The sequence below is a fragment of the Nilaparvata lugens genome, chromosome 4 (assembly GCF_014356525.2).
Source record: "Nilaparvata lugens isolate BPH chromosome 4, ASM1435652v1, whole genome shotgun sequence".
Classification (NCBI taxonomy): domain Eukaryota; kingdom Metazoa; phylum Arthropoda; class Insecta; order Hemiptera; family Delphacidae; genus Nilaparvata; species Nilaparvata lugens.
The window spans coordinates 6321096-6334603 of record NC_052507.1 but is presented as its reverse complement, the minus strand read 5'-3'; the positions used below and the strand labels follow the sequence as shown (position 1 = coordinate 6334603).

Below are 13508 nucleotides of genomic sequence, written 5' to 3'. Positions count from 1 at the left end.
CTCTATATTGTAGCGAAACGTTTCATATTATAGCAGGACATTTTTGTTAGGTCAACCTCTATCCATAGCCCGAATATCATCCAAATCTGGGAGATTGGCATTTTTCATGAATAAAACATCATGGATTTTTGCAAAAATGATCAATAATTAAAATCGCTTTAACTCTCATAAATACTTGATGAGAGTAACAATAATAATTATGTCATCACATTGGCGAAATTCACTCCTATTCTTGAGTTGTAAGCATTTGAAAATGAGAGATTTCTCTGATGTGAGTGAAGGAAAGATTTCATGTTTCAGTAGTGAATAACTCACTCTGTATTGTAGCAAAACGTTCCATATTATAGCAAGACACTTGTTAGGTCAACCTCTATTCATAGCCCGAATCAGAGAAAGCTCGCCTATAGTTGTATTCTGTGCCCGAATATCGTCCAAATCTGGGAGATTTGGACGTGACAACGTCTTATAAATTGGTTTGCCGGGTAACACTTCAAGAAACTGCGTTACGCTCCGCGTTATGCGCTCACAATGAGAGCGAGTGAGAGCGTTCGTTTCAGTTCACGGTCGTCTGGAAAGAGCACGAATAGGAGCAGTGGCGAGCAGCCACAGAGATGATAATAAATTCCTCCTACTTTGTGCAGAAACCCGAAGGCATTCACCTGGAGAGAGAGTGAAACGGAGCAGTCAACCTGCGCAGGCGCCGCAAGCAATCTCCTGCGACTGCGCCACTACTTGACATTTTCTAGGCACATTACAGCAGAAACACTTCCTTCCATTTCATATTATTTCTCCTATCATCGCCCTATTCTCAACAAAATCACTCAGATAGGAACAAGTTAAGTTGTAGTGGACGCTGTTTCATAGTACGCAAATGTATTGCAAGTTATTGTATGTATATTTGTATATAAATACGTACAGTATGTATGTGTAAGGGTAAAAATAAAATTTTGTTAATATGAAATTCAGTGCGAATTCTTTGTATAAATTAATGTTTTAAATATAATTCTTTGTATAAATAAATGTTTTAAATTCTTACTATTATTTCATCCTTCTTCCTACTATACGAATGAATATTCACATTAAAATTATTTCACCACTCAAAGTCGTTGTCACGTAAAAACTTTCGCCCGTATACCGACTTTACAGGCAACCATGCAATTTTTTTATTTTTCATTAAATCCATGAAAACATGGATTTTTGCAAAAATGTTCAATGTAGGTAGTAATTTATAAATGATCAATTTCGTGTGCTCAGGTCATGGTGTAATACGGTAATCAGGTATACAAAAAAAAGACTATTTCAGAAGCATTAATTCCACGCTAAAACTGCATTTTTCAAGAGTCATGATTCTGGATTATAGGGCAATTTAAATTTAGAGCTTTCTACAGAGGTGCTTTAAAACCGGAAAAGTGATTTTCTCCCCAACCTTTGCCGCTACACCATGTTCTGATACATTTGAATACATGCAATACTTTTACCTTCCTTCTCTGATACACTCTACAATCACTGCTCTATTATGCTCGGGCACATTATTTTAATACTTGCAATACTCTCATCTATAGTGAGGTCCACGTTATAATGGCAGTGATAAAGATAGAAGAATATTGATGCCGATTCTCTGCATTAATTAATTAATTATATTTCGACACTGTCAAAAACATAATTGGCATAGTTGTGGCACATTATTTTAATACTTGCAATACTCTCATCTATAGTGAGGTCCACGTTATAATGGCAGTGATAAAGATAGAAGAATATTGATGCCGATTCTCTGCATTAATTAATTAATTATATTTCGACACTGTCAAAAACATAATTGGCATAGTTGTGGACCTAGAAAAGGATAGTACCACCGGCTTTGTCGAATGATAGACAAGGATAGCAAAACAAAAGTTGATCAAATACTGTCATTATAACGTGGACCTCACTATACCTTCTCTCATACACTCTACCTTCGCCGCTCCACAATGTTACTCCTAAAGGAATGAAAAGGACTAATGATGATGAGTTTGAAAGAGGCTCACAGTGATTAAAGAAGCCAAGATAACAAATAATTTGTCGTAAGAAACTAAAAATGACTAACTCAAGCTTCACTTATTTACTAGTACAGTTTATTTTTCGCTTTTTTCAATTTACATACATATTTATGTGCATCATGTGTACTATACATCAAATAATATACAAATAATCAATTCCAGCGTATGCTAACAAAGCGCTGAATTTTATTATAAACTTATCAAAAACAAAGGTGGATAATATCAATTAAACTTTTAGTAAATAAGAAAACAGTCAGTGTTATACAAGGCTATAAAATCTCAATTCGGTAAAAACAAGAAGAACGGTTGATGTGATGTTTCGTCAAGTTTGAGGGCTTTCATTCATGTTTGAAAAGCTGTGGAGGCTTTCAATTATAATCATATAAATACTGGTAATCAAAAACATTGTAAGGATTCTACAGTAATAGGCCTCGAAATATGCCGGAATAAATATGTCTAATAATAAAAATAGAGCCCATAGATGGATAGACAAAAATATTAACTCTTACATGACTATCACAATTATTCTAATACAGTATCGGTAAAAACACACGGCTGCTTCTTAAAAGAATACAGTAATATCAATTGCTTCAATTAGCTTCTGATTCTAAAAAGTTTGTCGAATTTATAGATCTCAGATTTATCACGCGCAAATACAGTACTTAGTTGGATTTTTCCAAGAACTTGAATGACAGTTCCAATGCTATTTGAGGAATATTGTGTGATTAATTCTCAACATTTCTTTCAATTATCAATCATAATTATATAAAAAACCAGAAAACAATTTACGACATAAGGAATAATGAGACTTAGAATAAATTCTATTTTAAATTAGACAATGAACTTATGAATTCTAACTAGATTGTTCAATTTGTCAAAAGAAAAAGGAATAAATTTATTTTTCAGTCAAAAATTAGAAATATCAAATAGTTTTAACTTTACAAATATTTAAACTTATTTTTAAATCCCTAAAAAGTAAATTAATTTTCAAGGTAGTTATTTGTAGATACAATGAATTTTAATCCCTAATTTACTTGAAATCTCAAAAATTTTGCACTTGATACAAATAATAAACACTTTCAATATTGACGTCACAATCACAGACCTATTCAAGGAAATCATGCTAAATATTTGAAGTGTTTTGCTGATAATTGAAAAAGAGTTTAATGTCATTTTGTAATAATTGAAATGTCAAGTATCATCAGTTATATTATAGTCTTTTAGATAATATCAATGCAATCCTCAGCTAAGAAAGACCTGAATAATTTAATAAATTAACATGAAATTATTTATTTTGTTAGTTGTCACATCGCTTTGTGCCCCTCCATTTTCCAATAAAAATGCTAATAAATGCTCAAACATATTCTGATAATCCATTTCTCGATTAAAAATGACCATATTACATTCAACTACCGCATAGAATATATTTATAGATGGGCCAACTACTTTACAATGTAGAAATCCCCTTTTATTCTAATACAGTATCGGTAAAAACACACGGCTGCTTCTTAAAAGAATACAGTAATATCAATTGCTTCAATTAGCTTCTGATTCTAAAAAGTTTGTCAAATTTATAGATCTCAGATTTATCACGCGCAAATACAGTACTTAGTTGGATTTTTCCAAGAACTTGAATGATAGTTCCAATGCTATTTGAGGAATATTGTGTGATTAATTCTCAACATTTCTTTCAATTATCAATCATAATTATATAAAATACCAGAAAACAATTTACGACATAAGGAATAATGAGACTTAGAATAAATCCTATTTTAAATTAGACAATGAACTTATGAATTCTAACTAGATTGTTCAATTTGTCAAAAGAAAAAGGAATAAATTTATTTTTCAGTCAAAAATTAGAAATATCAAATAGTTTTAACTTTACAAATATTTAAACTTATTTTTAAATCCCTAAAAAGTATATTAATTTTCAAGGTAGTTATTTGTAGATAATGAATTTTAATCCCTAATTTACTTGAAATCTCAAAAATTTTGCACTTGATACAAATAATAAACACTTTCAATATTGACGTCACAATAACAGACCTATTCAAGGAAATCATGCTAAATATTTGAAGTGTTTTGCTGATAATTGAAAAAGAGTTTAATGTCATTTTGTAATAATTGAAATGTCAAGTATCATCAGTTATATAGTCTTTTAGATAATATCAATGCAATCCTCAGCTAAGAAAGACCAGAATAATAGAATTTAATAAATTAACATTAAATTATTTATTTTGTTAGTTGTCACATCGCTTTGTGCCCCTCCATTTTCCAATAAAAATGCTAATAAATGCTCAAACATATTCTGATAACCCATTTCTCGATTAAAAATGACCATATTACATTCAACTACCGCATAGAATATATTTATAGGATGGGCCAACTACTTTACAATGTAGAAATCCCCTTTTAGTCTGATACACTAACCCAATGTGCGTGAGAAAAATACACAGTAAGATATACTATTGTTGTCACATGTCATCATACATGAAAAGTTCTTACGAGAAAACCTGACATTATGGGTAAAATTTTCTGTACAACATACAACAAATTTGGCCTTTATAAGAAATCCAATAACAATTTTTCTCATATCACTACCATAATATTATTATCATTTTATTGATTTTTTTGAGTTTTTTAAAGTTCATAATATCTACCCTTAGTGCCTCTCACATAAATAGATTAACACCTGAAATGGGGAATAATTACCTTTATTAACACCGTTGTAAGCACATAGAATCAAATTCGCAGTGCATATTATAATAAATAAATTCAAAAACTCTATTTGATAGTGTGATGTTTTTCAGTGATATATATATATATATATATATATATATATATATATATATATATATATATATATATATATATATATATATATATATATATAAATAAATAATAAATTCAAGTCAAACGGAACTCTAATTACAGCATTGAAACAGACATTTGATACAGAATTGTTTAAAAACCCAATGTTTTACATTGTAAAGTAACAGTCATTTGAATCACATAATTGTTTTTCTCCGGCAATTATCCATCATTTCACTATCTATTTATACATTACGGTTTTCATCCTAACCTCGATTTCCCAAAATATTAGTCTTTGTAAGACTTAATAATCCAAAAATTACAACAACTTTCCACTTGTAACTGTGCCCAAATTTTATTCGCAAAATTCAAGTAATTCATGGCAGGCTCAAGTTTTCAGATGGATATATTTGACATTTGAATATTGTTCAATAGAAATTAATCTGAATTGATCCTGGATCAAGTCTTTGAAAAAAAAACAATAAAATTGAGGCAAAAAAGTTTTGGTGTCCCACTCTATTGTTCCACAAAAGGTCAAAATCAGTTCTTTCCATCAATTATTAAAAACTATCACAACCATTCTCAATCAAATTCCTTTCAAACCTTTTCTCGCAAACTATCAAATGAAATTATGGCACTTTGGGGAGTACACTAAAATGTTCCTTTTCCCCTAACTTGACACACAAATTTCCCTACAATAATCATATATATCTTACACAAATTTACATGGGTTACAAAGTTTCTATTATGAATTATATAAAGCAGACTGTCTTTAAATGTAGTAAAATTTATAGATATTAATAAAGTATTGATATAGTATTTAATAGCTAGACTAGTACTGTATTTACAACTTGTTGAACTGGTCGACTCTGAAGCACATATTTATATGACGTAATGAAGGACTATGATTCATGCACAGAAGGACTATATAATTATAAATAGCACGGATCGTATAATCATAGATTACTGTCCTGTCTGTAGTAATATCATCATCAATTTTATAAAACAAATCTTGAGGAAGTAGGCGAGTATTTTATTTATTAATTTTATATTATAATGTGCTGTAAATTTGAATTAATATAAAAAATGTAGTAGCTAATATCATCGAATATCATTCACAATTTAATAGTTTCAAAGTTTATGTTTACCACCGATACAATAATAATTTAACCTCTAATTGATAATGTTACGAATAATTATTCAGCTACTGTGTGCCGCCTCTCGATTTCGACAACACATTGGCAAGATCATCTTCAGGAGATTTTATAAAAATATCTCGATTCTCTTTCGCACTTGATTATTCTAGCTATTAGGTATCCTTGTCCTGTACACAATATAGTAATACACCAAGCTGCTCACACACGCACACGCGCACACACACACAATACACAAACAACAACACAACAGCAACACGACGTTTTATCACCGGAATAATAACTATAAACATTTAGATAACACAAATACAAAATTGTTAATTTTATTCCTAACAACAGAACATTTTGCCTCTTAAAAAATTAAATAAATTATTCATAGTCTGTTTAAAGTGTAGAAACACATCACAATAAAAAGGAGGGAGGGTGTATGTATAGTATGTACACGTGGGGGGTGGGGGGCGGGGGGTAGGGGTGAATTAGTTGACCATGAGTGTGTGGGACTCCATGGGAGCTGCCGAGTCGTAGAGCGTGTCAGTATCCTGGGTGGGTTCACCCTGTAGTTGGCATTGGTTGCTCAAAGTTCCCGCCCCACAGTCGCAGAAAAACCTAAAACACAACAACACTCATCACTAACACAAACTCTAAAGGGGCGTTTACATTAGTCAAGTTTACAAAATACAGTACATTCATTTCATACAAAACCTAGGGCCGGTTTCCCAGCTCGGGATTTAGCCAAGTTCTAGACTTTAAACATCTGGAGACAAAAAATTGGCTTTCCGAAGCGGGGCGTAGTCGCAGTAAATAGTTGCAGCAAAATAAATCTTATTTTCCAATTTCTATGATTGGAAACGTTTTACCTTGACGAAATGAAACTTCCTAAATAATTCAAAAAAGCTGAAACTTTACACTATTTCCTCTTTACTTTATTTTGTGTTCAATTTTCGAGTTTTTCGAAATTTAATTTTATACGTGACTTTGACTATGACTACGACTACGCACCGTAGTTTCGGAAAGCCAATTTTCAGACTCCAGCTGTTCAAAGTGTAGAACTTAGCTAAATCTCGAGCTCGGAACCCGGCCTCAAGTTTTGTATGAAATGAATGTATTTTGCAAACTTGAAGTCTAGTTTACAGAACAGAAAATTCAATCCACTATACAAAAAATGTAGATCCTTTATCCAGTTTTGTTGATTCAAGTAAATTTCGTTGAACATGTTTGACATTTTGATTCAACTTGAATCTTACAATCCAACCTACAAATGGGAAAATAAAACGAAAAACAGTTTACCAGTCAAATAGTACAGGCTCAGCCTAGTTTTCCTCCAGCTGAAGATTGGCTTTCCGAAACGGGGCAGTCGTGATTTTTTCATTATAATCTTTATTTTCTCATTTCTATAATTGGAAACGTTTTTCCTTGACGAAATGTAACATTCCTAAATGATTTAAAACAGCTGAAACTTAACACTATTTTCTCTTTATTTTATTTTGTGTTCAATTTTCTAGTCTTTCGAAATTTAATTTTACTCCCTAATCAGATTAACCGAGTGGCCACCCACTTAAAAATAAAAAAATCATGAGTGATTCCCGGTTTTCCAGAGTGAAATTTCGAATTTTCCAAGTAGAATATTTATTTATTTATTCATGAAAAACATGGAAGCATACAGGATTTCTCCCAAAAATTGCTTCCATAACAACACAATTACAATAGTTCATTATACATAGTAAGAGTACAGAAAAGAAGAATATTGAAAAATTACAATGAAAGAAGAGGAAAAATAAAAGAAGAGGAAAAATATCCGAGGTATTTGAGAAACAACACACATTCGTAAAGAATGTATTATGGAAATCTTCAGTATGATCTTCCATGACGAATTGCAAATAGCATATTTAAATTTCCAAATATATTGATAATTTTTGACATGACAAGAATATCCATGTTTCTAGATATTTTTTTAGGTTAGGTAGTTCAAAAACACTGCCAATTATTATTGCTAGCCATCAAGTATTTTTTTATGTGAGTTTATTGGTACTGTACACTTCTTTACTAAATCAATTGAAAAATTCATGAGGAATTCATGGTATTTTCTCCGGTTAGTAAAATCATGAGGAATTCAAGGTTCTCCCGGTTTTCCAGGTAGGTGGCCACCCTGTTAACGGGACTACACCCCGTTTCGGAAACCCAATCTTCTGACTCCAGCCCTTAACCTAGCGCCGCAGTGCAGAATGGTTTCTCACAGCTTGGCGTTGTTGTCATTTGAGATGGGTGTCTGGCTTGGAAGTGTTTCGACCGCATTGCAGGATGACTATTAACGGTTGCCAGACGATCAACAGCTGGGTCTTTTACGTTATTTTTCGTGATAGAGAAATTCTGATTACAGATTCGTTCTCAGCGACCCCAAGTTTAGCCTGAAGGCTCAGAATGGCAACAATGTTTTTAAATAATTAAAAATCATAATGAAAAGTCATTAATATGGTAGTAAACCACGTTTCTGGAAACTTTTTACTGGTGACTGGAGTTATTATTGACTATAGGTAGCACAAAAATCAAAATAATCGTGAGAAAGAAAACTGCTGATGAACGCGAATAAGACCGTCACACCATTGTTCTATTGTCTCGGCTGCTTGGCTGAGCCTGGCTGGAGGGATCAAATAACCGACTGGATTCATCTTTCGTCTGCCCACCAGGCGGAACTACGCCGACCATTGCTGGATGGAAGATGTTACTGCGGCCGCTCGCATTCCCACCAACGCTGCTATTATTTGCTGTCTCAGCGCCTAGTCCGATTCAGCCAAGCATCCAGCCTGCACTGCGGAGCTAGGTTTATACTCTCTACTGAAAGGTATTATTTTAGCTTGATTTGATTAGTGTACCTGTCATGTCTGATAAACTCGACATCGTGCCCGGCATGACATGTTTTGATGCAGTTGACGCAGATGGCGTTGCGATCGGTGGTGTTGCAGGTCTGGCAACGGTAGAAGTCGTGCATCGGAAACGACGTGTAGCTGGAGATCTTGTACAGACACTGGCCATTGCGCACTGCCTTCTCTACCGCGTCCTGGTTTGAGAAGATCTTGTTACCTGAACAGAACCCCAAACAATCATCCTTTACTCATTAAACCCCAAACAATCAGACAGTACTGCTTAAACTGCTCAAGGGGCTTATTGATAGGTCAATTACCAACACACTGAGCTCAATAAAAACTGAAAGAAAGGCTCAACTCACACTAACGCGACTCAAGTCGAGAAGAGACTGCGACTCTAGTCTCTTCTCGACGCAGCATGTGTTTTCAAATGGTGACACTCAGACCAGTCGACTCTAGTCTCCGCGACCTCACGATTGTGAGACTGAGTCGAGCCTCGACTCGAGTTGCATAGTATCGTGCATTTTAAATGAAACTGAAGTTTTATCATTTTAGATAAGACAATAATAAGGATTAGCCTAGATAAGACAATATATTAATGATAATTATTATAAAATTTGTCACATGCGCAGAAGTGACGAATTGGATCTCATATTTTTAATAATGTGAGGTTAGAAATGGAGTAGCATGGAACTGAAGTAGGTGACAATGAGCGAGAAAGTCGTAAGGTCGAGAGACTGGAGTATCCTCGACTGGAGTCGTACGATTTGAGTCGAGGTAGTGTGAGTTGTGCCAAACAGTGATTGAGGCAGCAGTGTTTTGTTTAGTTTTACTTGAAGAAAAAAAGAAAACAGTAATTTTTTTTGCTGCTTCGTCAATTCAAATTCATCAGTAGTTGAAATCTATCTAAGGCTAAGCGCACACCAGTTACTCAAGTCTAGACAAGACATGATCAGTCACGTTTAGTCACAATACTTCAATAGTTGCTTATGAAGACATGTCTAATTGCAATGACTAATCTGTGTGAGTTGCGTCACAAGCAACTATGTGAAGTATTGTGACTAAACGTGTCTGATCGTGTCTCGTCTTGACTAACTGGTGTGCGCCTAGCCTAAATGGGTACTTGCCGCATATTGGCACATGATTAATCAATCAATCAATCAAATTTCATTTATTCAAGTAGTTGCCTATAAAAGATAAGCTTCACAACATTGAATCGTCACAATCAATAATAAACACAGAAAGTACAATAGTGTAAGGAGGAGACGTCAAAGAAAAAACACTGCCTTCAGGAGCACCCCCTGGAAGAAATCAATTAATTTCAGTTGATTTAAAGGAAATTTTTATTTTGTAATGATTCTATGATACGTAATTTTCTTCCCTCAAAACATCCACACATTCATCCACTGAGTATGGCGCTCTTTTTAACAGAACTTTCCTGTTATTATTGGCGGATTGTTCAAACAAAACTGTTTGTTTTTACGCGCCAGCATGTATTGGTGAATGTTAAGGTGCGTACAGACTTTCGCTCTGCTCCGCAATCGAACGTCACTCGAGCAGATCGATTGATGATCGACCGGAGAGCAAGAGTGGAACGCGAGAAGAGCTAACATCTCCCGTAACGTTCATGGTCGGAGCGAGTGCGGAGCGTGCTCGGAGCGTGTTGGACGCTCGTATATATGTACGCACCTTTAGAAGAACATGGAACTATATTCCCTTATCGCGTTATCTCTAGATTCGGCCACCTGCATTGATTCGATGTGTGATTTTTTCTTGTGGGGACTTCTAAAGTCTCGTGTGTATGAAAACAAGCCTTCTAAATTGGACGAACTGCGACAAGCTTTAGAGCAGAGCGTCGCTCAGATCGATCGTCAACTATTGGAAGAAAATTTAAGCGTTTCCCCATCTGTCAGCGTGAAAATGGACACCATCTTAATGCTATATTATTATTCGAACCTGGGTTAGTCAAATTGCATGTTTCAAGAAACGTATTTCAGCCAATGAATTATTTTTACTTTCCTTGCCCTATTACCATAGGTAAGGAAAGTATTGCTTTCCGAAAAAAATTAAGGTACCCCAATTTCTAAATTTCTATACGTTCCAAGGTCCCCTGAGTCCAAAAAAGTGGTTTTTGGGTATTGGTCTCTCTCTCTCTCTTTCTCTCTGTGTGCGTGTGTGTGTGTGTGTGTGTGTGTGTGTGTGTGTGTGTGTGTGTGTGTGTGTGTGTGTGTGTGCGTCTGTGTACACGATATCTCATCTCCCAATTAACGGAATGACTTGCAATTTGGAACTTAAGGTCCTTACATTTATAAGGATCCGACACGAACAATTTCGATCAAATGCAATTCAAGATGGCGGCTAAAATGGCAAAAATGTTGTCTAAAACAGGGTTTTTCGCGATTTTCTCGAAAACGGCTCCAACAATTTTGATCAAATTCATACCTAGAAAAGTCATTGATAAGCTCTATCAACTGTCACAAGTCATATATCTGTAAAAAATTCAGGAGCACTGCACCATCTATGCAAAGTTTGATTTTAGATTCCCAATTATCAGACTTCAGATACAATTTAAACAAAAAATTTCAAGTGGAAAAGATTGAGCCTAAAAATCTCTACAATTAATGTCCAGTAGCATTTTCACCTATAATTGAAAATAAGCTCGAAATTAGAGAAAATAAGATTATTCAATTGCAAACTATTGATTCTATTAAATCATCAACTATGAAGAGAAAGCAGACTTCGTGTGTCTGCAGCGCTATTGTCCTGCCACCAGCTGGCTCAGATCTTAGAAAAGTAGACTTGAGATGCGCGGGAACACTAGCGTCAGTTGATCAATTCTCATAACGGCAAGGAAAGTTGTGTTGTGTGAGTGCACCACACCAGATTTTTAAACTTTAAAATAGAGGATTGTCATGTATTTGAAAAACATCAGTTTCTCGTGGAGGACCCTGTATTAGCTTACATCTGATGATGGGCTGGACACCGCTGGCCAAACACAGGCCGCCGAAACGGTTGTTGAATATCTGATTGCTATCGAGGGTAGCGGTGGCATTGTTGGTGATTTCCACCCCAGCCGCCAGTCCGTCAAAGATGCGGTTCCGCCTCAGCATCGGATGGCTTTGCGTTGAGATCAGCACTCCCGCCTGTGCGTTCCTAAATATGTCGTTCTCTTCTAAAATACCTGTGTCAAAACAAAAGAAAACATTCAATTAATGGAGGATGCTATTGAGAAAAATAAATACTGTGTAAATCATAAATAAATTTTAGTTTTCAAACTAAAACTCCTGTCAAAAGTGAGAGAATTTTTTCAATTATTGGGTGCCGTTAATGAGAACTAAACAGCCAAAATTGAGGCACTAATTAAATGCAGATTCAAAAAATAACTGGTCAATTCAATTCTTTATTGCTAAAATTTAACAACGTAACAAATCAAAGGTTAATAAATCAAACACTTTAACAAGAAAATAAAATAAAATTAACTACCCAGAACTAAAAAACTAAAAATTGTTTCAGGCACCACAAGCAAAAGAAAAGTCTTTGACTGCTGGTGGGAGTCGCAAAAAAGTTCGATTCAAAATAAATATAAATACTAAAAATAACACAATACAAAATCAGGTTGATGACAAGAAAAAAGTATTTCATATCACTGCAAACAAACTAATTATAGTAATATCTATACTGAATATAAAAGAAAGAATCGTCTTAGACATGTACGGGATAGGAAATTATCACTAATTAATTAATAAACTGATCAACTTGCAATCAGAAAATAGCTGGTCAGCTTGTTAATATGAAATAAAGAATAGTCTTAGACATGTACGGGATAGGAAATTCATCATCAGGATAGACGCATTATCACTAATAAATTAGTAAACTGATCAACTTGCAATTTTACTTAAAAATTTTCAATTAACCGAGGCCTATTTTCATTGTTATTAATCCATTTTAATTTGATAATCAAACAAATTTATTCAATTATTGATTCAAAGCCCAACCAAACAAAGCGTTCTGAAAGTGATTCCGTTGCTTAGTTGCACGAGCGACTCACGCATGAAAGCTTTACGGGTTCGAGAACAATCAAACTCTATTTTTGCTGAGAATTTTCAAATCTGAAGATTATCCATGTAATTTTGAAAAAATAATAAATAATTAGTTTTTTATGTTTTCTTGACATAAGGTGACAGTATTTTACGACTCAAAGTTTCCTCCAGTGCAAAGCACAGGTTACCTGCTAGTACTGTATATAATAAAACAATTAGTGCCGGTAGCACAAAAGCCGGTTAAATTTTAATCGTGATTAATTCCATGTGAACCAATCAAAAGGCCGTCTTTTCAAAAACGCCTTCCCTGATTGGTTTTCATGGTGAAAATTTAACCGGCTTTTGTACATCTTCCTGTAGCTTTCTGTAAAACCTCCCGACGTTATTCAACTGTATGGAATTTTCTGTATTATTGTTGAATAAAATGAATATTCTATTCTATTCTACAACCGGGCCTTACAGTAGCAGTCACACTAAATTCAACACAATAAAACATGACAAATTGCTAAACAGATGTGGTGTGATGGGAAAAATGGAGGGTGAAAATACCTTGCCAACTATGGTTTCTCATGTGAAAGGCAGGTAAGATATAAATTAAGGAGC

General features: G+C 34.2%; 1 protein-coding gene across 1 annotated transcript; it reads right to left on the bottom strand.

Annotated features, from left to right (window-relative positions):
• Nucleotides 1-5006: 5006 nt before the first annotated feature.
• LOC120350788 (F-box only protein 11-like) lies at nt 5007-12037 on the bottom strand (the record flags this gene model as incomplete). Its single annotated transcript, XM_039425608.1, is given in 3 exon segments — nt 5007-6610; nt 8875-9082; nt 11828-12037. Coding segments are annotated over 3 exon segments (548 nt in total), but the record flags the coding sequence as incomplete, so codon positions are not given.
• Between the last annotated feature and the right edge of the window lie 1471 nt (nt 12038-13508).